The sequence below is a fragment of the Halichoeres trimaculatus genome, unplaced genomic scaffold (genome assembly GCF_033239565.1).
Source record: "Halichoeres trimaculatus isolate MK-OKI-2021-1 unplaced genomic scaffold, fHalTri1.1 fHalTri1_scaffold_22, whole genome shotgun sequence".
Lineage (NCBI taxonomy): Eukaryota > Metazoa > Chordata > Actinopteri > Labriformes > Labridae > Halichoeres > Halichoeres trimaculatus.
This window is the reverse complement of record NW_027437200.1, coordinates 21,195,388-21,220,050: the sequence shown is the minus strand read 5'-3', so window position 1 is coordinate 21,220,050 and position 24,663 is coordinate 21,195,388. Positions and strand designations below refer to the sequence as shown.

General features: G+C 41.7%; 1 protein-coding gene across 1 annotated transcript in view; it reads left to right on the top strand.

Annotated features, from left to right (window-relative positions):
• The window catches only part of arhgef40 (Rho guanine nucleotide exchange factor (GEF) 40), a 42,651-nt gene that overhangs the window by 5,988 nt on the left and 12,000 nt on the right, over positions 1-24,663 (top strand). Inside the window, exons 2-20 of the mRNA XM_074699373.1 lie at positions 2,782-2,871; positions 5,040-5,147; positions 8,754-9,039; positions 9,224-10,304; positions 10,521-10,777; positions 10,850-11,026; positions 11,803-11,917; positions 12,064-12,157; positions 12,261-12,350; positions 13,669-13,785; positions 14,114-14,212; positions 14,295-14,446; positions 16,550-16,688; positions 16,879-16,998; positions 17,715-17,906; positions 17,999-18,511; positions 19,863-20,251; positions 20,583-20,832; positions 22,245-22,334. Of these exons, the coding sequence (XP_074555474.1) occupies positions 2,782-2,871; positions 5,040-5,147; positions 8,754-9,039; positions 9,224-10,304; positions 10,521-10,777; positions 10,850-11,026; positions 11,803-11,917; positions 12,064-12,157; positions 12,261-12,350; positions 13,669-13,785; positions 14,114-14,212; positions 14,295-14,446; positions 16,550-16,688; positions 16,879-16,998; positions 17,715-17,906; positions 17,999-18,511; positions 19,863-20,251; positions 20,583-20,832; positions 22,245-22,334 (4,359 nt within the window). The remainder of the gene's footprint in view (positions 1-2,781; positions 2,872-5,039; positions 5,148-8,753; positions 9,040-9,223; positions 10,305-10,520; positions 10,778-10,849; positions 11,027-11,802; positions 11,918-12,063; positions 12,158-12,260; positions 12,351-13,668; positions 13,786-14,113; positions 14,213-14,294; positions 14,447-16,549; positions 16,689-16,878; positions 16,999-17,714; positions 17,907-17,998; positions 18,512-19,862; positions 20,252-20,582; positions 20,833-22,244; positions 22,335-24,663) is intronic.

The following is a 24,663-nucleotide window of genomic DNA, read 5'->3' as shown; positions in this document are numbered from 1 at the left end:
GATGAAAAAAAATGAGCCCGCCAGCCAAGAGGACGGAAAGGAAATAGAAACAAACATCCCCTTTGGGTTACCTTGAGCAACCTCAGCAGAGCAGGTTTTCCCGCTCGTGTGGAAACAATGTGACGTTATGCTTTGGTCATAGTTTTTTATTTCTGACACAGATCCTAAAACCTAGACTTGTGCATTTTTTGTGACATATTTTTGCTGATAAAAGAGTCCTAGCATAGCAACTTGCTACTACACAGCTAGAATACAAAAACTGAGCTACTGTTAGCAGCAGCTGTACTAGCTAGCTTAGCTCTTCTGATATCTTGTTCTCCCTAGAGTATTTTTTCTTATTCTTATAACAAGAAACTAGCCTCAAATTGTAATTCTAAAGACTCTGTTTATGAGGTTATGCTAGCCTTATGCAATGCTACACTATGCTAGCATCACACTGTTTTTGTTTTCAGTGGTCATGTTCATAGTGGCTATAATTCCATCACTGTTGTTGTTTTGTGGCCTGGTTAACAGCAGAAACCTAATCTAAAAACAAGTTTAGCAACAAGTTAAGCTAATGTTAGCGGTAGCTTAGCATTAAGTCAGATATTATGATCTTAACATGAAACATATTAAATAGGTTATCTTACCAGTTAAAATGATCTTAACCTTTAATTCAAATCAAACAGATTATAATTAGCTAAAAAACTTTATTTTAGCTAAAACTGTTTATTTTTCACCACAGTATCCGCTTGTAAAGGTTTATTACCATTTGCTTCTACGTATGATATCTGGCTGATTTTCTGGCAGCTTCAAACTCTGTGTTATGATGGGAGAATTGTTACTGGACTGGTTCAAGCAAGCAGAATACCGTGAAACAAGCTAGGCTAACGATAGCAACAGCTTGGAAGGGGCAAAAACAGTTGTCTAATTATCATGATAGTTATTAATCCTGTGGTTTTGCATGTTTTAGTTATAATAACCTTTTAATTAAAAGATAGAACTGACGTAAAAAATTGCTGTTAGCTTTATGCTGCTAGCCTTGACCAGTGCTACACATTTTTGCAGTGCTGCTCCATTGCTAGCTTCCTAAATTGCAATTTTTTTTTCTGCTTCAAAGCAGCATTTAGTGACAATATAATCATAACTGTGCTTGCTAATAGCAACAAAAGTTTCTGAGCCTTAAAAGTAGCTGCACACTAAGAAACAAGGTAACGCCAGTGCTAGCTCAGGGTTGCACCTTTTATTTGGTTTTACCAATTTCAATTATTTGAACTTCTTTTTTTTTTTTAATAAAAACAGATAGCTTTGAAATTCTGGATGTGATTTAACAATTAAGCTAATTGGAGTTTGAAACTTCTACAAACTCTATTAGCTGTTAGCTTAAAAAAGTTCTTGTGATAACTGATAAACTCTGTTAGCTCTGGTACTGTTGTTTGCAATAACTTTGTCCCAATTTCTGAAACAATGCTATGCTGATGCTACATGCTAATGCTAAATGCTAATGCTATGCTAACATCAGCAGTAATAATGCTGCTTTCTTGGTTATTGTAGGCTCTTTTGCGCCGCATTCACAAGTCAGGATGTTTATATTACACATACTCTGTAGTGGTAGTCACTGCATAGGCTGAAAATCACTACAGAAGCAGTGTTTTTGAAGCTGAAAAAGCACATCTGGGCCAAATTTTTACATAACTTAGGGGATGAATGACTAACCGATTAAAAAAATGTGGAAAGCTTCAGTAGATGTGTTTGCTATTGACGAGAGACTAGTTATGCAATTGGTGCACTCCCAAAATTTGAGGGTTTTCAAACACTGGTTTTGATATTAGTACAAATGTATTTACAACATTTTTCTCCTCAGTCTTAAAGCCTGCACTGGTCATTCCTGTCTTCATCTCTTTTTGTGTCTCACTCCATAACCACTTGACCTTTTCTGCGGCTAAATTTCCATTTTTCCCGGCTTCTCTTCCAGACTTTGCTCAAAAGCATTTTCAAAACAAGATCTGACATTTGTTTTAACTTTACTTCGAGGACCAGATTTGTTGAATTATTTGGGCACAGCAGGAGTTGCATAAGATGTAGAAAAAAAAGAGCTGGGCTTGAAGAAGTTTGTGGTGGTAATAGTCATTCTGTCCTCCCTTGTGGCTAACCAAAACCCCCCCTCCGTGTACACAAAAACAAAGCCAAGAAGTAAATCCCAAATACTGTTGAACCTTGGTCCGTCTTCCATAAACTTCCCCGACAGCTCATTCCCTCCTGGCCCTTCTACTCTGCCGGTCTTTTTCCGAACTCAAAGTTCTCCCGTTCTGGGTTTTCTAACCCCTCGGCTGTTGCAGTAACGGAGCACAATATGCCGTCTGTTGAAGAGAATCCCGGTGTAATTGTTGTCAGATGACAGTCAGAGGTGAAAGAAAAGACGATGGGTTGTAAAAGATTGGGGAGAAAAGCTGCAAAAGGAGGTGAGAGTTGGAGAAAGGAGGAGGAAAAGCAGCTGGGAGGTTAAAGCTGGAAAATGGGGAAAAAAAAAAGTTTGGGTTGCCATGCCAACAGTCTGTGCAGAAAAATAAACAGTCGGAGTGTTGTGAATGTGCATGAGTGAGTTTCAGGGGAGTCGATGTTAACGTGGGTTGGCTCTTTTGTTCTGAGGGTCGTTACACTTTCTGCGCCTCGGAGGAAATGTTTGACACTCCCCAGACTGTACAACAGGAAGTGGAGAGTAGAATACGTGTGTGTGTTTGTCCGTCAGCAAAACCGGCGGCACAGTGCAGCTTTAACCCTTTCTGTGTCTGTTTCCCTCAGGGCTCGGAGGCAATGGAGGACTGCGTGCAGGGGGCGCTCTCGTCGCTCTACCCGCCTTTCGAGAGCACGGCACCGCCCCTCCTCTCGCAGGTACACACCTTTTCTCTGTCCTCCAATCCAAACAAACGGTAGGAAGATGGAAATAACGCAGATTTAATTAAAAGATAAGGCGGTGTTGGAGAATGTGGGAGACGGCGATGCAGCGCAGATAAAGTGGATTTCCCCAGATGTAAACTGCTGCCAGGAGCCAACACAAACAAACCCAGCCAGCTGCTTATTATAGTCAAACCCTCTTCCTCCAACAAGAAGCCTCTTATGATTTGTTTTACCCAAAATCAACACAACTTCTGCTTTTGCGTCATAGCATTTATTTTAAGGAAGAGCAGCTGGGTAGAAGTAAGCAAAAATGAAGAGCAAAACTTACGTTACTTCCTTCAAACACTTCTGACCAAGGGCTAAATTGGGTAATTGGTTGTTTCCAAGTCACAATTTAGCTTCCGTGAGCTATGAAGTGAAACACCACTTACAATCAAGCAGCAGCCTGTGTGATTTCTGTGTTTTCATGTGTGATTACATGCTGCCTGAGCTGAAGGTATTTTTCCAAAAATCCACTGGACTCACTCAAAAAAGTACGGAAGCCTGGTCGAAACTGGTTGTAGGCAATGGGAACCTCCATGTATAAGAGTTTCCACAATTTGACGAGAAACTAAATTTTAATTGTATTGACTTTGGAATTGAATATATTGTTTTGAAAATGTTCAAAATTAACAACACATACCCCCATCTCAGCACATATGTCTGCTGCCACAGTTATTGGGTCCTGTGCTGGAGTCCTGTAATGCAAAAATGAATGTGTCAAAAGAAAACACAGTTTATCAAAAGTTAGAGGCCAACGTGAAAAGACTTTCTGTGAAACTGTGCTCGTATATTCTTCCTCACGGATGTATTTAACACAAAAGTTTAGCCACACTTATGTTGAAATTGAAATTAAGGAATACAGAGATGGACTTTCAAGTAGGTTAAAGAGGCTGTTTGGACTAGATTGATTTATGGCGAGTTGTTCCCATGACAACACCGTGCTAGCAGTTAGAAGAGCAGAAGAAAGCTAAACAGAAGAGTGATATAGCAGGAGCTAAAGGCTACGACACAAGCTAAAGACTGTAACACAAGCCAAAGGCTAAAACATCAGCTAAAAGCTAAACAGAACTAAGAGCTAAAACCGGACTAAAAGCTAAAACGCAAGCTAAAGGCCAAAACAAAGGTTGAATACTAAAACTCGATCTAAATGCTAAACACAGGCTAAAAGCTAAAGTACAGGCTAAAGGCTTTAACATGAGCCAAAATCCAAACAAAGGCTAAAACACAGGCTAAAGATGACAATGCAAGCTAAAGGCTAAAACTCAGGCTAAAGGCTAACACATGAGCTAAAAGCTAAACACAGGCTAGAGGCTAAAGCACAAGCTAAAGGCTATAACACAAGTTAAAGGCTAGAACAAAGGCTGAATGCTAAAACATTTGTTAAAATCTAAATACAGGCCAAAGACCAAAACATGGGCTACAGACTAAAACACAGACTGAAGGCTAAAACACAAGCTAAAAGCTAAAGCACAAGCTATAGGCTCAAACATGTTAACCTGTTTGTGCTAATGTTTCCTCCAACCCACAGTCAGCAGTTATTCTGCAGTGGTCTGTTCAAACTTGAGAGTCTATCAAAAAAATGAAGAGTGAGGTTACGTTAGCTCTGATTGGTAGATGACTGGTAGGACAGAACCAGGATTCACTGCGGTTACACATTAAGAACATGTCTTAGAGCACCGGGCTGCCAGCTGAGCTAAATATAGCCTACTATAAAGCCTATAGGCTACTAAGCTATGTACAAACTGACAAAGTTTGCTTGTTGTCACGCAAAGTGTAGCTCTATCTAACATTTAATAAATACCTTACCTTGTGGCATTGAATCCGGTAAACAGTTGTCTTAAACAAAGAAAAGTTGAGTTAAAAAGATCTGATCTCCATCCATTTCCAAAAACAATCACGCTGTGTTAAGGGTTGTGTCTTCACGACAGTGTGCACGTGACTCCAGGCCAGAGGTGTCGCTGCAGTCCACTTCAAACAGTCTCTTTAAATTCAGTTTCAGAAAACACTTTTCAAATTCAGTTGCTAATGACACAAATCTCAGTTTCTACAATGACATACCTTTGGTCTTTTTCAAACCTTGAATTTGTTCATTTATTTGTCTTTTCTGCATTTCCATCCAGGTCTTTTCAGTCCTGGAGTCGACCTATCAACACGACAGTCTTCGCTACCTCCTGGACTACTTTGTTCCTGCCAAGCACCTCCTGCACAAACTGCAGCAGCACGCCTGCGTGAGTCCCTAAAATGTGAACAGTATGGACGGGGAACACACACATAGATTTTTAATCAAAAGCAGAATCAAGTGTTAAAGATTAAAACAACATATGGGGTTAGAAAGCTGTCAGCTCTTTAGTATGCTTTGATGGGATCACTCTAGTGTTTAGGCTAACCAAGCATGAGTTTGAGTTTCGAGACACAACTTTAAAAGTTTAATGTCAGAAACAAAGTTTGTTGGGAAAATCATCATTGGGGTGTATTTGGGAGAATCAGAGTCAGGCCATTGTAGTCTCAAGTCCGGGTGTGCAAGTGTTGAATCAAGCTTCAAGTCCAGTCTTAAAGCTCCTGTGTGGCATCAACGGAGAAAATTCAGCAAATTTTTAACCAGCCCAACTCACATACTTAGCTTTGCTTCTTATTCCACAAATGCATTTTACTTACGATGGTAGCACCTTGAAAAGAGAGATAAACAGGCTTCATATAAGATTTAGAGGTAGGTGTCAGAGTTAGCAGTTAGCCAAAACCGCTAACTTGAAATTCGTCCGGCAGATGTGTGTCAGAGACGTAGAATACACATAAAAGCATCTATTTTATTGTCTAAAAATGTTAACTGTACTTCTACAGGGAAAGACTAACAAAGAGGTCAGATTTATAGTTTGTCCCCAGGGGCCTCTCAAAGCAGTATTACCCAAAAGATCAGCACAGGAGCTTTAAGTCAAGTTTTAAGTTATAATGGAAAAAGTTACATCAATTTCAAAGTAAAACTTAAGTCTTAAGTCAGTTTTAAAAATTCATAAATGCTATAATAATAGGAAAATAAAACAGACCTAATTTTAAGCTACAAGGGTTGAACAGTGTTGTATTATTGCTAGCAGTGAATAAAGTTATTTAGCTAACAGTAGTCACGGTGTAGTGGGCCCCTAATAAAGCAAAACATTAAAGCTCCTCCAAGGAATTTTTTGCCATGAATGAAATCAGCTGAAATTTATATAAGTACCTTTTACAAAAGCTACAAAAGGAAAAAAAGACTATCAGTGACAAAATTGAGTATTTCTATTTTGTTGTAAGCACTGGCTTTAAAGGCTCAGTGCCAGCAGCAGCACACACCCACTGCCTCTGACCAACCACCTGCAGCATCGTGTTTCTACATGGGAGAGACTCGAGAGCTGTGTACCTGACTTGGCATGTTAGCACAAGCTAATCACTGGGTTATCTGACACGTACTTGGTTAGCAGAAAGCTATCTCACATCGCTCTTCATCCTGAGCTGCTCTGCAAGTTCCCAGGGCAAGTGAAAGTCAAATCAAGCTCCACCCTCATTTAGAAAAAAGCTTTATCTGTTTGGAGTTTCTTTTCACTTTGGTTGTGTTTTTCTTCCTCCATGCTACGTCCACGATCTTGACTGGTCGGGTTAGCTTCTCCCACTCGCTAATCAACATGCCCGGAAACGTCCCGATACAACCAAAACATCATCATACAGGCTGGGTAGAGAGTTCAGGCAGACACAGACACTGACACACATGGATAGAGCAGGATTATTCCTCTAAAAGCCAAATTTTATTTTTCAGGAAAATCCTCCAGACTCTACCTTTGAACGCTGTCATGGGGAGGACGTCATTAGCATGAAGGCAAAACAACCTTCTACACAATTTTCCATTCCAAAGATCTGCTTAAAGTTGCGAGTCAGATGTTATAAATCTACAAAACTGGATTTTCTTGATCAGAAAAGGTTATTACTAATGGCCAGAGGGGGGCGCCAAAATGAAAAGTTCCTCACAGGAGCATTAATCAGTGATATAAAACAATACTAAAATGTTAGCAGTAATTTCCTGACATTTAAGGGGCTAAAGTGGTTGCAAATTTTCTGTTTTTGTATCTTGTTTCCGTTGGAACTATTTCTCAACACAAATGAATAAATTTATCAGGTAAATTTGCAACTTTCGTGTCTTATCTGCAGAGTTTTAAATCTGGTCTCAGCAGCTACGTCGAAGTCAATCCCGACCCCTGTTTTTTTTAGCCCCTTGAATCCCCTCGTCAAGTTTTCACTGTACCAGATAACAGGGAGGACTCAGTGCAAAGGGAAGTTCAAGGCATTTATAATCTGACACATGTGTGACCTGGCTACGTCGCGGAGGGTCGAGTCTGCTCTAAAGCCGTACGCGGCCTGTTGAAATTAGTGAAAGTGGCTGGTGAAACTTGAGATTTACCAGCCGCTGTGACCCGCAGACAAAAGAGGTGGTTTCCTGTCTTGGGAGCTGGAAGTGAATGGACGGAGATGAATGAAACACAGCGCAGTGGAGCGTAAATACGAGAGCTCTGGCAGCGGTTTCTGCATGGAAAGAGTGTGATATAAGATACACAATGCAAACGCTGTGCAAACGTGTGTCCGCGAAATTGCTCTCCTGCACTTTTTGATTCATGTTTATCCGCAGCAGCATTCCTTAAGTTCGGCTTTCCAAACACACACACACAGGGATAAACAACGCAGTGTTTAGGAGAAGCTCGGAGGCGAGGAGCTGTCTCATATTTCCCCTCCTAGACTCACTCACACACACAAACGTATGAACTGGCATTGTGAGGAAACTGTGTTTTCATTGTCGCTGAGTGGAGCTGCCTGGGACGGGAGTTAGACTGTGAGTCATGACAATAATTCCTTCCATATGTGTTCGCTGTGAGAGAATGAACATGGCTTTCATTCACAGGCCTCCCGCTCACATGTGCGTGCCTGTGTGTGCGAAAAAAAAACGAAGATGCAGGCCTCTGCGGATTATAGTGGACTGATTGAGGGAGTTTTGAAATGGTAGGTGTGGTGAATGGAGGGAACAGTGGGGTACATTGAGGAAGAGGTAGAAAGGGAGGCCGACTTTAAACTCCAAACTCCAAACAAATCTGCTTTTCCTTACCTCAAACTTTGCAAAGAAAGACTTGAAAGATAAGGAACAGAGGAGGAGGAGAAGTGATGCTGTTAGAGAGAGAAGGAGGGATTATAATTTGATCACGACTCGTGAGTCTGGAGGGCACCGAGGGGAGAAAAGAGCAGCTTTGTGTCAGTCGATTAGACGCGACCAGGAGCAGCAGAGATAGCGTCTCCTACCTCAGACTGCAAAAGATGAGGAAATCAATCTAATGGGGACGGCGTTTGGACAAAGGTGCGGTTAATTCTCCAGATTCGTCGTTCTATATTTAGACCCTTGCTGGATTTAGTCTGAAGGAGTCCCCTTGTGAAACTGTCTGTTGTGACGTGCCGGTCACCCGTCTTTCTGACTCACTCCGCTCTCCAGACTCTTCCACCAGTGTCAGGCCAGCTAAGCACTTTCACCCAGCGTGAGTCACATGTCTGGTGTTTGTGTTTGACGCTGGCGTTCGGCCAGTTGGTGTAGGGGATTCTGTCGACTGGTGCGGTATCAGTTCTCGAAACTCGACTCATTGAACGGCTAAGCCCGAGCGCTCACATGCAGGCAGGCCGGCTCCTGTTGGCTCCAATTGGCTTGTGTGGGTTGTGATTTGTGAATGTGAGCGCGAGATTGTGCATGAGCATTAAATTGGATCACTTCTAGTGAAAAGAGGCTCTAAAAGCAAGAGGTACTGACTTAATTCAACGCCTTTCCCACCCCCTCACAGTCTCAGTACCTGGGATGCTTGTTCCTGCACTCCGGCTGGCCTCTGTGTCTCGGCGAAAAAGTGGTTGTCCAACTCTCCACCTTGGACTGGAGGCTCCTGCGCAGTAACGACTTCTACCTGCAGGTGGTGCCCTTCTCGACTCGTTGCCCCCGCCTGGCGCTGAAATGCCTGGCCCCCGGTGGACGCACGGTTCAGGAAATCTTGGTGCCTGAGTCACAGCACCCCCTGGTGTTCACCACTGAGTGGCTGCACAGCATCAACAAAGAACGAGGCCACAAGAGAGAAGGTAAGAGGGAAGGGTGTCCCAAACTTTGATTCAATTGATTCTTGATTAATTTGCCAATCAGTTGGAGCTTGAAGGAGACTGCTGTTGAAAATTAAAGTAAAGGTAGAAACCAAAAGCGTGGTAAAAAATGTCTCAAAACTTTGTTCCCCTGTTGACTGAGTTGGTTTCTTGTATCTTTCCATAGTTGGAGGAGGACTCGACACCTGCCTGGTCAGCACCTGTGATGGTGTCGTCCGCCTTCCCTGGAAAGAGGTCGTCTACCCAAAGTTCATCCACGACCCTTCAGAGGAGCTGATGTCCAAGAACCGCCTTCCCAGCGAGGGTGGCAGCAGCAGCCTCGGCGGCTGGGGCGGCTCATCCTCCGGGGAACCCGACTCGTGGTCCTGGGATGAGGAGGAAGAAGACAGCCTACCGCCAGACGGTTTGGACCACGGGCCTGCGCTTCCAAGACGAAGACGCAGCGAGGATGGTCTAGGGCGGACGGCGAGGCTTCCTCAACTGGACGGCGACTACGTGGAGCTGCTGGAACCGAGAGTTGGTCCTGATGGAGGGGTTGATAACAAGCAGAGGTACCTGGAGATGCACGGGATTTGTAAGACCAAGACTTTGCCTCTGGTCAGGAGAGGTAGGGCTATCAAACTCAGGAAGGGGAAGGCTTGGGGATATGGGCGACTGGAGGGATCAGGGAGCTTTCGATCCATCCTCGGTGCTCGAAAGGAGGTCGCTCCCTCGAAAGCAGACTCTCTACCTCGGCCTTCATCAGCAGCTACTGAACCCCGAGTTGGGAGGCGGTCTTACTCCTCTTCTGTCCAGGACTCTGATGACGGAGATAAAACCAGCAGAGACTCTGAGAGCTTGGAAAGCCACCGACTTTATTTTGATGGTTCGTCCAAAGAGAGACGCCCTGGCGTGGGCAAGGAGAGGGATAGTCTCACCAAAGACCCAGAAAGCAGCAGTCTGGTTAAAAACCACGACATGACAGACTACAAAACTGGACAGTCAGATTACGGCTCTCATTCAGACTCTGTTTTCGAGGATACTGATAAACCACTGAGTGGAGACAGCGACGCCACGACCCCGACTTCAGACGCACCTGAGAGAGGATCCACTGGAGTTTCAGGAAGTGAAGAGACGACTGTGAGCGGATCTAACGTGAAGGGCACATCAAACAAAACAAGCACGCACGAAAAAGACGAAGGGAAGACAGAGGACAGAGTGTGTCCAAGAGGAAAGGAAGTGAAAACAGCTGGATTCAGAGCGCCAAGGTACCGTTACCACACACCGCCTTCTTGTTTGCTTTCATCTTCACACATCCATATGAAAGCTCGGCTCTATCACACGTGGTCGCGAACTCTCCGCACATATAGGCCAGATCTTTCCACACAAACAGCACAATATGTCAAACACGCTACAGTCTAAAGACACACAATTTATTAACCCTCTTCTCTACTGCATTAACACTTCCTGTGCTTTGTCTTCAGGAGGAAAAGGAAGGGAAAAGGAGCCAAAGGTAGGGCAAGGTCGGGTGGTCGAGCACACCAGAAAGGATCAAAACAGCAGGGGAAAGCTCCACTACCAAGCCCCACCACTTCCTCCGCTTCAGCCAACCTGCCAATCACAGAGGAGAGTCAGCTGGAGCCCAGAGAACAGGCCGATGAACCTGATGGAGTGCCGGCGTCAACGAAAGGCAGGACAGAGGACACAAGGAAGAGCGGTGCAGGTAGGAAGACATCTTTTTGTTGACGTGCAATCTTGAAATTGCACAAATGGGATCTTCTTTAACTTGTTTTGGGTTTTTCAACAGAGACAGACTCACTGCCTGTCTGCAACGGCCAATCAGGCACATCCTTATGTAACCACTCGAATGAAGAGTCCGGTTCAGGAGAGGCGAGTCCGGACCAACTTAATGGTGTTGCAGCCAAGACTCCTCCTCTTCTAAGAGAACTGGACACAGAGCTTCTCGAATCAGGGAAGCTGAAGTTGACGGGTAAGTTTTGTTTTGTTTTGGTGGAAATCTTTTATTATTTTAGGGCTAGTGCCGCTTTGTGGTAGCATTAAGCTAACAACCACCTCTTTTTTATGAAGACCTGAGTCATTTGGATATAATAATAGTTGTGATTCAAAATACCCCATACCGTCAAGGATCATGGGAATACTTTATTTAACCCCAAGGGGAAATTCAGGTCTGTGAATAGCACGATGCTACTCTGCCTTCTGGTATTCCCTCTGTTACTGGGTTAGCACAGCTAGCTCGTCCATCTTATTGGAGGTAGATCTTACGTTCCCAGTAACGATGGATGGAAGGACAGGTCCATGTCGTCACTTCTTAGCTCACACCTGAGAACCAGCACGTCGTCCTCACCTCCTTCTCCTCACCTTGTGGGGAAACATCTGGCCTAGCACTAGTTAGCATTGACATGCTACAGGCTGCTAGCAGCTGATTTCTCATGTAAACAATGCAGCCATGGTTACATGTAGGATCTCCAGACAAACATAGGAGAAAAAATAGTAAAAATATCACTGAAGACAAAACCAGTTTGGTTTCCAGAGACAGAAGCTACAGCAAAGCATTTCAGACAGTAGCTGAAATAAGACTGTTTAAATTCAGGGGCAGTTTTGTTGTGCTAGTGGCAGCAAAGTTAGCATCCCACTGCTAGCTAAAACTGACTTTCATTAAACTAAACTCATCTCTGTTTTGGCTGTCCACACCGAGAAACATGTCTCATGCTCTGGAAAAGTTAACATGATGCTAACTGACCACAGGTACCGTGGACAGGTTGGGGCGTGCACTCGTCATTTCAGAGTTGGATTCATCAGAGGAGAGTTTCTCTGAGGAGGAGATGGCCCGGGTCCTGGCCTGCTACCACAGGATCACCCGGTAAGACCAAATCACAACCACTGACACACATGGGAGCATTAGAGTTTCTGGATATCAACAGGAAGAGAAAGACCTTTATCTGAGAGCTGAGGCTGAAAAACTTCTCACCTTTCTCTTGTTTTAACTCGAACTTCACCTTTCCTCAGCCCTGCAGCCAAAGAGAAAGGTCTCACGGTGTTAATGGACAGCAGACGCGCTCCTCCCTCCCCTCTCTGCCTCTCTGCTCTTAAGTCGTTCCAGGTGAGACAAAAGAAAGAACAATGTTAGTCAGGCAGCGTGTGCTAAGTGTTTGCTTGTGTGCAGATGTGAAGCTTCTTGAGCACATGTGTTTCGCATGTTCCAGGTGTTGGTTCCTGGCGGTCTGGGGTCTGTTCTTGTGCTGGTGGAGGAGAAGCAGCAGGAAACGCCGGTTTTTAATCTCGACGGAGCTGAGGTGAGCTCGCACTGTTACGACTTTATGATCAGTTACGTGAATGTTGAACACCCACGAGACGCATTAGCAGAACGAAAAGCCCCTCAACCTCCATTATCACCAGCGCCATGAAAACAGGGATAATTACTCAGACGTAAACAAAAATTCAGAAGTCGTGTTTGGTGCTTTTATCTGCAACCAACGCTGACATTGTGCATGAATCTCAATCAACCTCAGTTCCTCATAAATAATCCTGTTTTGATGCTAATTCAGCTCATTAATCAGCTGCTTTCTTTTGCTTTTGTTTCACGCCCACATGATATATTTTTCCGTTTGACTCGAAAGGTGATTTCCCCCAAAAGCAGAGCTGGAAAAACAGCTGCTGAAGCACTTCTGTGCCTGTTTGTTATTTGGCGGTGATTATTTTTATCCCCGTGGCTCAATTAATCACTGATATTATGCAAGAGAAGAAGAAGCACATATGTTTCTCTTCTGTCTTTTTTAAGGAATAAAAAAATCACAGGCTTTTCATCCGACGCCAAGTCTGCTCTTAATTCCTTCTTAAACAGAGAAATGTTTGGGAACATTAAAGCGATTAAAGACAAGTTGTTGGGTATTTGTTTCTCTGCTCAAGTCAACATTAAAGGGGCTGTGAGGAGTTTGAAAGTGATCTTGAAAAAGTCTCCCTTCCAGATACTTTTATAGGTACCAACTGATGCGCACAAAATCAAATGGTACCATGTTTAGGTACCTAAATGCGTCGTTGTGTGGTGTGGTAGAGTAGGAGATTTTCCATGTTGGACATGAACGCAGCATTACAAGGTTATAAATTGAAGAATATTATATCTTAAATTGAGGAAATAAATGTTTATTTAGGGATGCACAATATATGGTATCTATATCAGTATCGGCCGATATTGACTCATTAGCTGCCGACCATTTTCAGAGCATCTTGAAAGATCTTTCAAGACCCAAATAATATTGTTTTCTCTGACTATGTAAACACTAAAACTACCTAAGAAGAGTGGACTCTCTCCTTTTATGTCTTTATCCCTGTTTTTGATCCAGAAAACTGATAAAATGTACTTTTTTGATCGCTTTAATCTTCTGGCGCTCCATCTTTTGATCCTCTCTATGGTCGCTTTTTCTCACGATTGCGTCACTCTTTCTCTCCAAACGTCTTCGACACATCATCCCAGATTGTTTGTTTTTGTTTTTCTAATATTGATATCAGTAAATATTGGTTATCGGCCATAACAGCACTATCAATATCGGATATTAGCTGTTTATAGCGCCCACAGCTGTTTTCCACGGTTTCATTTCTGGTCTGTATTTCCAGGTCCACGTCGTACGCGGGACAGGGATCCTCCAGCAGCATGTGGACAAGCAGCAGCTGCCCTCAGAGATGGACGGAGACTTCTCACACACTCACGCCGACTGGCTCGTTTTCAGATTAGTGAGTTCATCAGAGTCAAAGTCAATGAGTGCTTCAGGAAGTAAAGTTTGCAGAGCGAGGTCATCCGGTGGTGGTCTATGATTTCAAACAGCGGTGATGGACGGGGTGTGGAGCATAAATCCAGAGAGAAAGCCCGAAGGATCTTAAGGACTCCTAATGGCTTCCCAGCAGACAGTTTATGTTACTTTATCCAAACAGAGGAAAACATCTCCCTGTCCTCTGCTCTCTTCCTGAACTCTCTCATGGACTTACAGAGATGATGATCTGAAGGGGTTTAAAAAGATTTCCTGGATTAACCTGTGTGTGTTTCATCTCTGTCTCCCTGCAGAGTCTGGAGAGTCTGACAGAGCGCTGTGAGAGCGCCCTCTCACTGTTAGGAGAGGCACTGCAGTCGATGGACACGGAGCCGATGCCAGACAACATCAAGGTACTGGAGTTTGAAAAGAGCTTTCTTCACTTTTTTTCTGGAAGGTGAAAAGATGAAGAAATAACACATTTTCCCTCCTCAGGCCGTTCCGTCAAGCATCGATAAACACCGACAGCTCATGGCGAGCGTGCTAGCCGACCAGCGTGTGACTGAGCTGCAGCAAAGGGGCGGGGCTTGGCTTGCAGGGCTGACGAATAGCGCGTCTGGACTAGCGCAGAAGTCACCAGACTGCAGGTACCAGAAGCCATCTTGTTTTTTTTTCTGCAGCTGATAGTTTGTGTTATGAAACAACCAAAGCAAAACCATTGGGGACTTCATGCATATGTTAAGTAAATTTAAAAAAAAGACTCAAACTGAAAATAACCACTGTCAGTGAATGCATCTTAACTTTAGACTAGGTTTGTAAAAAGACTGATTCTTAAATCACGAGTCTTAAGATTGTCTACAGTTGACTAGCGATTAATTGAGATTAATTGTAATTAATTGCAATTAATCATATGATTTTTTAAAGTTAACTCAGGATAAAATGTGATTAGGTGCATGTAGGGCTGCTTGTCCAACAAAAATTGTGTGTAAAGAGTTTCATATCGTGTGTTGTCTTTATTGAGAAGGTGAAGTAGATTTTTTGGCTCCTGAATGACTTTAATCCAGGTGAGATGAGGCAAAATGTCGCCCTTGAAAGTAAAGGTTGCAGACCCCTGATTTGTACAGAGATCACCACAAATATGTTTATAACTATGAAAGAACCTTCTTGCGTCAATTTTTTTTTTTTTTAAATGCCAGAATAAGAACTACGTTCCTTTATTTGGGCTTTTGACGGGAAAAACTGACCAAAAAGAGACAAGCATAGAGGCGATTCATCCGCGCGCAGTCACCTTCTCAGGCTGAAGCTTGGACAGACTGCTGCTAGACTTAGCAACTGTTGCTAGGGATCAATACGTGCTTTGACATCAGTCCCCAAACTCCAGAAAAGTTGATTTATTTGTTATAAGTTGCTTTTTTTCAATAGGGCTGGGTATTGCCAAGAACCTCACGATTCGATTTGATTTTGATTTGATTCAATATCGATTCGATTCAATATCACCCCACCTTTTGGAGCAAAAAAACAACCCAAACGTCAGACTTTAAAGCCACAGGATCTGGCTTTATGCTGCTGCTGCTTTGGCTGCCATTTTTTGTTGTTTCACCTCTGGTGGCCCTCGTTCGTACAACACAAGTAACACGCGCAGTCCCCCTCACTTACCAGGAGATGAATCGATTCAGAGGATTTGCTGAATTGATATTAAATTGGTCAAGGAAATATTTTGATACAACGATTCATCAATCTTTTTTATCATTTAAGTTTTAATGATAAACTAATTAATTATTAAATAATTTTCAACAGTTTCTTTGGAATAAATCAGATTTATCACTTCAATGTCCACAGATAACTTGTGAATTTGTGATTCGATGCATCATTGTAAACATCTACCTTGAGATTATTCAGATTAATTTCATGATTGTCAACAGTTAACTTGTAAAAAAATTGTGATTATGATTCTCCTGCCTCATAGTTAATCATCATTAATTGTGTGGTTGTCAACAGTTAACTTGCAATAAGTCAGATGTATCACATGATTTTCAATAGTTTTGATTGTCTACAATTAACTCGTGATTAATCGCAATTAATCACAATTAATTGCAATTAATGTTTGTCACAGAAAACTTGAAAATGTTCATTATTTTAGAATATATGCAAGAAAGGACAGATGTTAAGGTAAAAAATAACTGCAAATCTGTTGAAAATATTGTCCTAATTAGATGTGTTTTCTTGTTAAAAAAGTAAAGTCGGATAATATTAGATGTAAAGACGTTATGATGAGCACAACACCTCTAATTGGGCAAACTTAGAAAAAGAAATCTGTGTGTCTGAGCTTTTGTCTCAAGTTCATGAAAGGGTTAAAAACACAGCTCGTCGAGAACACAATGCTGTGTTTTTCAAGCAAACAAACAAAAAAAAAAGGACGACAGAGCCCCGCAGCTTGTTTATTTGTGTGACTACAGCTTTAAGAAGATCTAAAAACTGCCGTACTCGCAGCTCCTCTTCTCATCCAGTAATGAGTTCTGGCTCCGTCTGTGAGAGAAAATAGGCCAAATACAAGTATGAGCTGATTGCTGATTTGATTCCTCTGTCTGTCTGACAGTTGGTCTGCGCGCCTTTTTTTGTTCTCCATAATAACATTTCCACCATCTGTGACTCACGGGGGAGAGGGGCCCTCACTTTAATTGGAATTTAAATAAAAGATAGAGGAAAACACTTCTCACTCTGGGTGTCTTTTTTTACTTTCCTTCTATCAGGGCTGCTCTCGCCGCGACCTCCACGCTCTACGACAGCGTGGACGATAACCTCCATCGGCTGGTCCGAGTGTCCAACCAAAGAGGTCGTGACCTGGAGGCTCTGGGACGACTGGCGGGGCTGGTGGACAAACTGGAAAAGGTGTGAGGAAGGAAGATGTTTTTAATGACCAGCAGGGGGCAACGCTACTCAAGCTAAACTCACAGAATCTAATGACCCCTCACCCTTTAATGACTCAACTCCTCTCTGGCTTTAATTTTTTACCCAACATGTGCAGTAAAAGTCTCATGTCCTCCTCTCACCCCTCTGTCCCCTGTCCATCTCTCCCCAGTGTGATAAGGAGATTGAGCAAGTCCAGTCCCAGCTGGAGGACTACAAGGACCCCCCTCTGTCCCTCAGCAGGCTCTCACTCAAACAGCAGAAGTTCAAGACTTTCAGAGAAACTGCCAACGTGAGTTTCTGACACGAGCGCTGATTAATTAATGATAAAGCTTGATTTTATCATCTTATTTGTTTACACTTGGTCTGGATTGACTGATAGCTCATTAAGCTAATGTTAGCAAACAAATAAAAAGCAAAAATAGATCCTAGAAATAAAAATATATTAGATAGTATCAATGTTACACATCTTAGCTTTTAGCTTTATCCTGAAACTGCTATAACAGATCAAAATCCAAAGCTAATGAGCTAAAAATATAATTAGAAAATGGTTTAAAAAGATAATATTTGTACTTACATCTCATCAAGACACTTCTATGGAAGCCGCTTTAAGATATCTAGCTAATTTCTGCTCAGTGCTGTATGTCAGACTTTTTTTACACTAGCTGCTCAAAGCTAGCTTCATATGTAGCTGTTAAAACAGGTGTCTTCAGTAGCTGTTTAAGGCTAGCTTCTGTCACTCTGTACTGTCTGTCAAACTTTTTCTTTCAGCTTTTTAGAGCTAGCCTTTTTTAAGCTTTAACACAACTCAGCTGTTGACTCATCTCCCCAAATGCGCCATGTTAGCTTGTTCCATCTAACTCTCAGTGATCGACGAGGAACTGTTGTTTGGCTTTAAAACAAAAACAATAGCAAGTTGTTTTTGTCAAAGAAAATGTGTGAATTGAGTAAACACTTGAAGGATTCCCCTAGACAAGCCTTCACAGTTGATCTTCTTGAACTCTTCAGGATCTTCACAGTGAGACGCTGTCCGTGCTCAGCGATTTGGAGGGCTGGTGTGAGCTGGACTGGGCGGGCCTGAGCGACGTCCAGATCCGACTTCCTCCAGTCAGGGAGAGACTGAGAGACATGTCTCACTGTCTGTCCGACTGCTGGACCACCCTGGATAACACACAGAGGCTGCTGTCCACGCTGACCGAGGTAAGACATCATCATTAAGAAAACACACAAATGGCTTCAGATCCTCCTGAAGGCAAGAAGGAGTCATCTCTTCTTTCCTGTCTTCCGCTCAGGCCACCCAGTGGTGCGACGCAGTCTCCACCTCCCCCTCCTCCTCTTCTTCCACTTGTCCTCTCGCCTCCCTCCCTCCAATCCCTCCATCCCGTTTCCAGGACGCTCGCTCCTTGGCCATCGAGCTCGGTGGCGGGCAGCTGCTGGATCTCTGGACACAGACTGTGGAGCGCTACCAGCGGACTGTGGCACAAGTTAAACCTCGGTTCCTCCAGTCGGACAGGAACCAGAACCAGGGTCAGGGGAAGCCAAAGACGCCGTCTGCCAGCAGCCTGTGGGATCTGATGGGACCTGAGGGGGAGGGCGACTGGGGACTGGGAGCTGGAGGAGGAGATGGGGGACTGCAGTCGTGGGGGTCTTTGGCTTCACTGTTTAGGCCACAGACCTGCTCCACCTTGAAGATCGGGGAGGATAAAGGGAATAAGAAGGAAGGAGCAGGGGGAGGAGTCGGAGGAGCTGGTGGGGCAGGAGGAGGAAAGTTTTTGCAGAATCTTCTAAATCCTGCAAAGAAGAATGTAAGTTTGAACTTTCATTTTTGCAAGTAAATGTGTTAATGTGTAGAAATATTACAGTTTTATCTACATAAAAATACTTCTTAGGATTTACAGCCGATTAATTCATGATTAATCCGATTAATCGCATGATTGTCCACAGTTCATGCATGATTATTTGTGATTGATCATAATTGATGACAATTAACTGCAATTAACCCCATGTTTGTCCACATTAAGCTCCTTTAATCAAGATAATTGCATAACTGTACGTAATTTACCTGTAATAAATCCTCACTGATCGTATGATAGTCCACAGTTGATTCATGATTAATCATGATAAACTGTGATTAATCGCAATTAATCACATACTTGTTCAAAGGTGTATATTGATTATTCATGACGAACCTGTTAACCTGGCATTATTGTTCAAGTTGACTGGTGTTTTTTGCAATTAATTACATGATTGTCCACGGGTGAGTTGTGAGTTATTGTGATTAATTGTAATTAATCGCGATTAATCACAGTTTGCATTAATGTCCAAAGCCAACTTGTGTATAATCGCGATTAATCACAGATTGTTCAGTTCTTGAATGTTTTCCTAGCCTACAACTAGTGAATTGGTTGGAATCTTCAGTTTGGGGGCTCTTTACACTGTAAAAAGTGATTTTGCACATTTGTTTTTCTAGCATATTATTTAAAGTTAGTATGACAAAAGATTATTGACTTATACTTAAAAATTTGTATCTACATGAATCAGAAATACATTTCAACTGGACAATGAAGGTATTTGGCTGGGTGTGGGAATAAAAACCATGAGTGAGGAGGAAGCAAAGTGGATGTAAGATCCTGCTGTACATTTATATGTTGAACTGCTAGAGGCATAGGCTGTCTGTGCTCTGCTGCACAGACCGGCTGTCTGTGCTCCACTGCACAGACAGGCTCTCTGTGCTCCACAGGGCATGGGCCCATGTACTCAATGATTTTTTCAGTGTGTTTAGTGTTTATGCTAATTAATGAGATGTGTTGATTGGTTAGTACCAGGACAGACAAGACAGGTGGTCATTGCCATGGAGCAAAAACAGCTGGTCTGTGCCATTTAGAGCACAGACAGCCTGTCCCTCAATGAGTAGCAGGGTCTTAAAGTCACTGTGTTCCCTCCTCACTCATGGTTCTAAAATACCAATTACTTTGCTGTAAAAACTTGAAGAATTAAGCTCAACCAATGTCTTTTGTAGTTCTCTTGACCTTTTATTAATTCAAATTATATAGAAATAACTTAACCCAAAGCGATAAGATGACTTGAGTGAGTTAAGTTGAATCAACAAATGTTTTTTTTACAGTGTAGTTTAAGAACCGTATCTCTGTCCCTCAGCCCACAGATACCCCACTGCCTCCGAAGCCCCCACGGAAACGCCACCCCAGCTTCGACCTCCAGGCTCTCCTAGCTCCCCGCAGAGGCAATGCCACCCCAAAACCTGACTCCCCTGTGGGCGGAGCCAATCGTCACTCCCCGATGTCCTGGCTTGGGAGACGGGCGATCGCCGATCCAGTTATTACCACGAGCATGGCGGCAGCGATACCAGGATGGGGCACAGCAGGAGGAGGGGGAGGAGGAGGGAGCTGTGGTGGAGTGTTGATTCGAGGGGTGGAGGTCAGCAGCAAGGAGGTGGTGGATCACACAGGTTCACCACGACAACACGTGCTGCTGGGGAGGACTGAGAGGGAAACGGGGACAGAGCGGGCCGGTTCGAGTTCACAGAGGTGAGTTCATGAGTTCTTTCCCTTCTTTCATTCTCTCTGATTTCCTCTCCTCCAGCTGAGGAAATTGCCTGTGACCCTCGAATTAAGACCAATATGTTCAATTAGATTTGGAGAGGTTAGACTCAGATGAAAGGGAGAGGCCATTCTGCAATTTCAGGGTAATTTTTGTTCCTCAGAAGCTTCTCTTTTTAAAATAATTCAGTCTGAGATAATGAATCAATACAAACTGTTTGATCTCTGTCCTCTCCAAACTGCTGGATTACCTCCCACTTCCTCCTCTCTGTGTTTGTTTCTCTGGTGCTGATTAACGTCCTGTCTGTCGGCCCTGCAGTAAGCTCTACCTGCTCTGGTGCCGCATGCTGAGCTCAGAGAGGCAGTACGTAACCGTTCTGAAGGGGGTAGAGGAGACCTACCTGCCCTTACTGGAGCTCTCTGACACCCCGGCCTCCATCAGAGGGAAAGCAGACACGCTTTTCCCCAACTGGGCCAGTCTGAGCTCCTTCCACTCGCAGAACCTGCTCCCAGCAATGGAGGGCGCTCTGGTGCAGAGCTTGTTACAGCAGGACTGCTTCAGTAAATACGTGAGTGTTGTTTTCTGTTATTCTCCAACACCATGAAAAAGTTTGTCTTGACCCTTACTACACCAGCCACCAGGGGGCGATCATGTCCTAAAGCTCTTTATAGAGTGTGTCAGAGAATCTAAATTTTTAACTCCCTTCTAAATACTGTTAAAGATTTTTTATCAAATGTTAAAAATATAAAACTTAATAATTGACAGAATCTGTTACGATTCTATGGAGGCCCTTAAAGGTCACATCCAAGCACATTGTATTTTCTACGTTTTCTTGATTAATTTCAGTTTCTTTGAGATTTCAACTATTTTTTCTGGTTACCTTAAGAAAACATACCGTTTTATCACCAGAAAATTATCTTGTTCTTTTGTGATTAAAGGAAATTATTCAGGTATTGTTAGAAAACAGATTTGGTTTTTTTTCTCAAAATAAACAGAAAAATACTGTTTTTTTCACCAAGATAAAAAAAGCTATTCTTTTATATTGAGGAAACATTTTTTTTTGTCCAGAGAATAAAAGAAAATTTTCTCATTAATTAAAGAAAATAATATTTTATTGTTTGGTTGTTTTTTTCTTCTTTTTTTTTTTTAAAAGGGAAAGATTTACCTTTTTATTAGGAGGAAAAAAAATCTAATTATATTAAGAGAGATTTGTTTTCCTCTAGATAACAAGTAAATTTATTCTGTAATCTCAAAAATACAAGATTAGTTTTCCTGGCGTGATATGAGTTGAAGAAAAAAACAAAAGTTAACTTAATTTAAAATAAGGGAGAAATAAAATTACTTCATCATGACTTTTAGGGCCTCTTAAAGCCCAATGTGTAACAACAACCTTAAAAAAATGTACAATAAAACCCAAAATGTAACAAGATCTGAGTTGAGATCTAAGGTTATTACATTTAATTTTTTTCACACATTTAAATTAGATTTCAGGCTTAGCACTTCTGTTACATTATTTACCACTAATTACTCTATTTTATTATTTTTTTTTTAAACTTTTTTTTACTTTTTTGAAAACTTTTTTTTTTTTTTTTTTAACTTTTTTAAAAACTTTTTTAGGGATGGGTAATTCAGGTAAAATCAAATGGTAACATGTTAAGGTACCTAAACGCAAGAAGAAGAGTAGCTGATTTTCCATGCTGGACATGAACACAGCATTACAAGGTTAGATATTGAAGAATGAATAAGTTAAATAAAAAAAAATGTGAGATTTAATTATTGAACAAATTGATATTTTTTACCACATAAGCTTTAAGAAATTATAAATAAAATAGTAAAAAAAAAAACAGCTGATGACTCAACGTTTCTTAAACTCACTCCTCCTAAAATTGCTTGAATTAAAGGCGGAAAAAAAAACAACAGAGTAACATTTTATTTGATTGCTAAAACTTGCGCTTGGTTTTCTTCCCCTGTCTGTCACAGAGGGAGCAGTTTCTACAGTATTCCCACTACATCCGGACTAAACCAGACCTGGACTCTCCTCTCATCACTCAGGCTTCTGACTTCTTTAAGGTAAGATCTACGATCCCACCTCTGTCTCTGAGTCTCTTTAAAACCTGTTGATTCGTCCACACTGAAGGAGTTTTTGTTTTCTCTTATTAGCATCACATTTCATTCAATTAAAGCTCTTGATTCCCTCTTCACATTCTCAAATCTAAGCACACATTAAGGCTATCAGCCTCCCTGTGTTTTATTTGGTTATCCTCCCTCTTTAAAATCTCTGAAATCACAAAATAAAAACATCCTCATGAGTTTTTCTGAAGCTCATCACAAGCACAAACCAATTACAGTGGCTTTATTCAGCAGTGGCTGCAATTAAAAACGAGCTGTATACAGTAAAGCTAATCACATGTTTAATGTACACCAGAAAAGCCAATTAAAGGCGGATTATGGAGAAAAGTAATTTGAGCTCGCAGGCTACAATTATCTCAAACTAATACATCGAGAGATCACTGAGAGGACTTTACAAGCAGGGATCAGAGCGACGAGGATCTCTGAAGCTGCAATGGAGTGCTCGGAGAAGCAGCAGTTCTGATAAACCTCCACCAGGGGGCGGCGTGGGATAATGTCCCCTCCTGCAGCAGCTGTGGAGCAGATGAGCACTCTGTGGGTTATTGCTGCAGGAGGGTTTATGGTTATTACGGCGGTGATGGACGTGGAGATGGTGTTCAGGCTGAATGATGATGGCGACCATTTGACAGAGTGGAGCCATGATTTTTATTTGAGGAGAGGAAGGAACATGTGGAGCTTTTCACAGTTACAGAACGGAGAATGAAAGGAGTGTAGCTGAAAGACCATACACTTATAATGTTAAAAATGTGTATTTTTAGATTGATAGCTCCAAAGAAACTGCCAAAGCTATATTCTGTGTTTTCTAATTGTATATAAAAATGCAGAGTTTGGTCTGAGAAGTGTTCAGATTCCTGTTTGTTGTCTGAGTCTTACAAACCATCAGTTTTAAATATAAACAGTGAAGCTGAGACTCATCGGAAATCTATAACAGTGTTGTTTTTAGAGAATAATACGATGGACGTCATCTTGCTCAGCTCGCCACAAAAACTGCTCCCCCTGGTGGCTGGCTGCAGTATAGGTCCAAAAAATCCGGCTCCCCAGTCATTCCAGATGGGCTGTGTTCAAACTTTAAAAAATGAATACACCTGGTAGAAATGTTTCTCACGTCTGATTGTTGTGGTGATTTGAAGATATCATTAGGCTGCCTTGTACTAAAGTCCTGTTTTTCCTGAAGTTTTGTTTTCATTAGTTATAAGAGGTTAAAAACAGGATTGTAAAATATGTCAGGACGTTGACTCAAGAAGGGATAAGACTCTCAAAAAAAGTAAAAAATATATTATTTTTGTCACCCAGCTCCACTCAGATTCTCCCAGAATCCCTCACAGTCTCTACTGCACAGACTCTGGCTGCACAACTGCTACCAATGGCTGAGCCACGCTGTCGACTCTCTATGGGTCAAACATGTTGAATTGTCAAAGATAATCAAAAGGACACATTAAAACAAAAGGTAAATCAATGAAAAGCTAATCAAGGAAAAAAAAAATCCTTTTTTTTTTGAACAATGTTTTTATTAGTTTTCAACAGACAAACAATAATATTACACTAGAAAAAGGAACAAAAATTTTCTTTTAAACAACATGAACATACAAACACAGACGAAAGAAAAAAACAAAACAATGATATAGACAGTAATACATAAATAAATGATAGCAAAAAGTATCTAAAGGAAATATTAAGAGTTCAAAATAATAACAGTAAAAGTATTTATTTAAAAAAAATAGATAAATAAGTTTGTTTTTCCATTGTAACACATAGTATCATTTCCCTTATCCAGGACTGTATAGAAGAAACTAATAGACTTTTCTTCTTAAATTAGAATTATTTAGTAACAAATTCATTAGAGGAATGTAGTGGATTTTTTTCAGTTAGAAAAAAAAGCAGAAAAAAAATAGTTAATGGTTCTTCACTTCCTCATATTACTGTTTTTTTTAGTCAGTTTGATTAATTAAAAAATTTGTTTAAGTTCAAAAACTTACAGCTTGCATGCTTATGGGATGCTTTTATTTTGAAAGTACTCATCTATCACATGTTATAGAATAAAGCTCTTAATAGAGTGACAAATTAAAAAAAATAAAAGAAAAAAATCTGAAACATAAAAAGATTCTAACTCAAAAACTTCTTTATTTTTTTTTAAAATTTATTTATTTATTTTGGAAAACAAGAAAAAGTTTATTGTCAAGTTAAGGCTTTTATTTTGAAAGTGTTCATTTCTGACATGCTGTAATATAGAGCGCTTAATGGTGTGTAAAATGGAAAAAATCAGGTAATT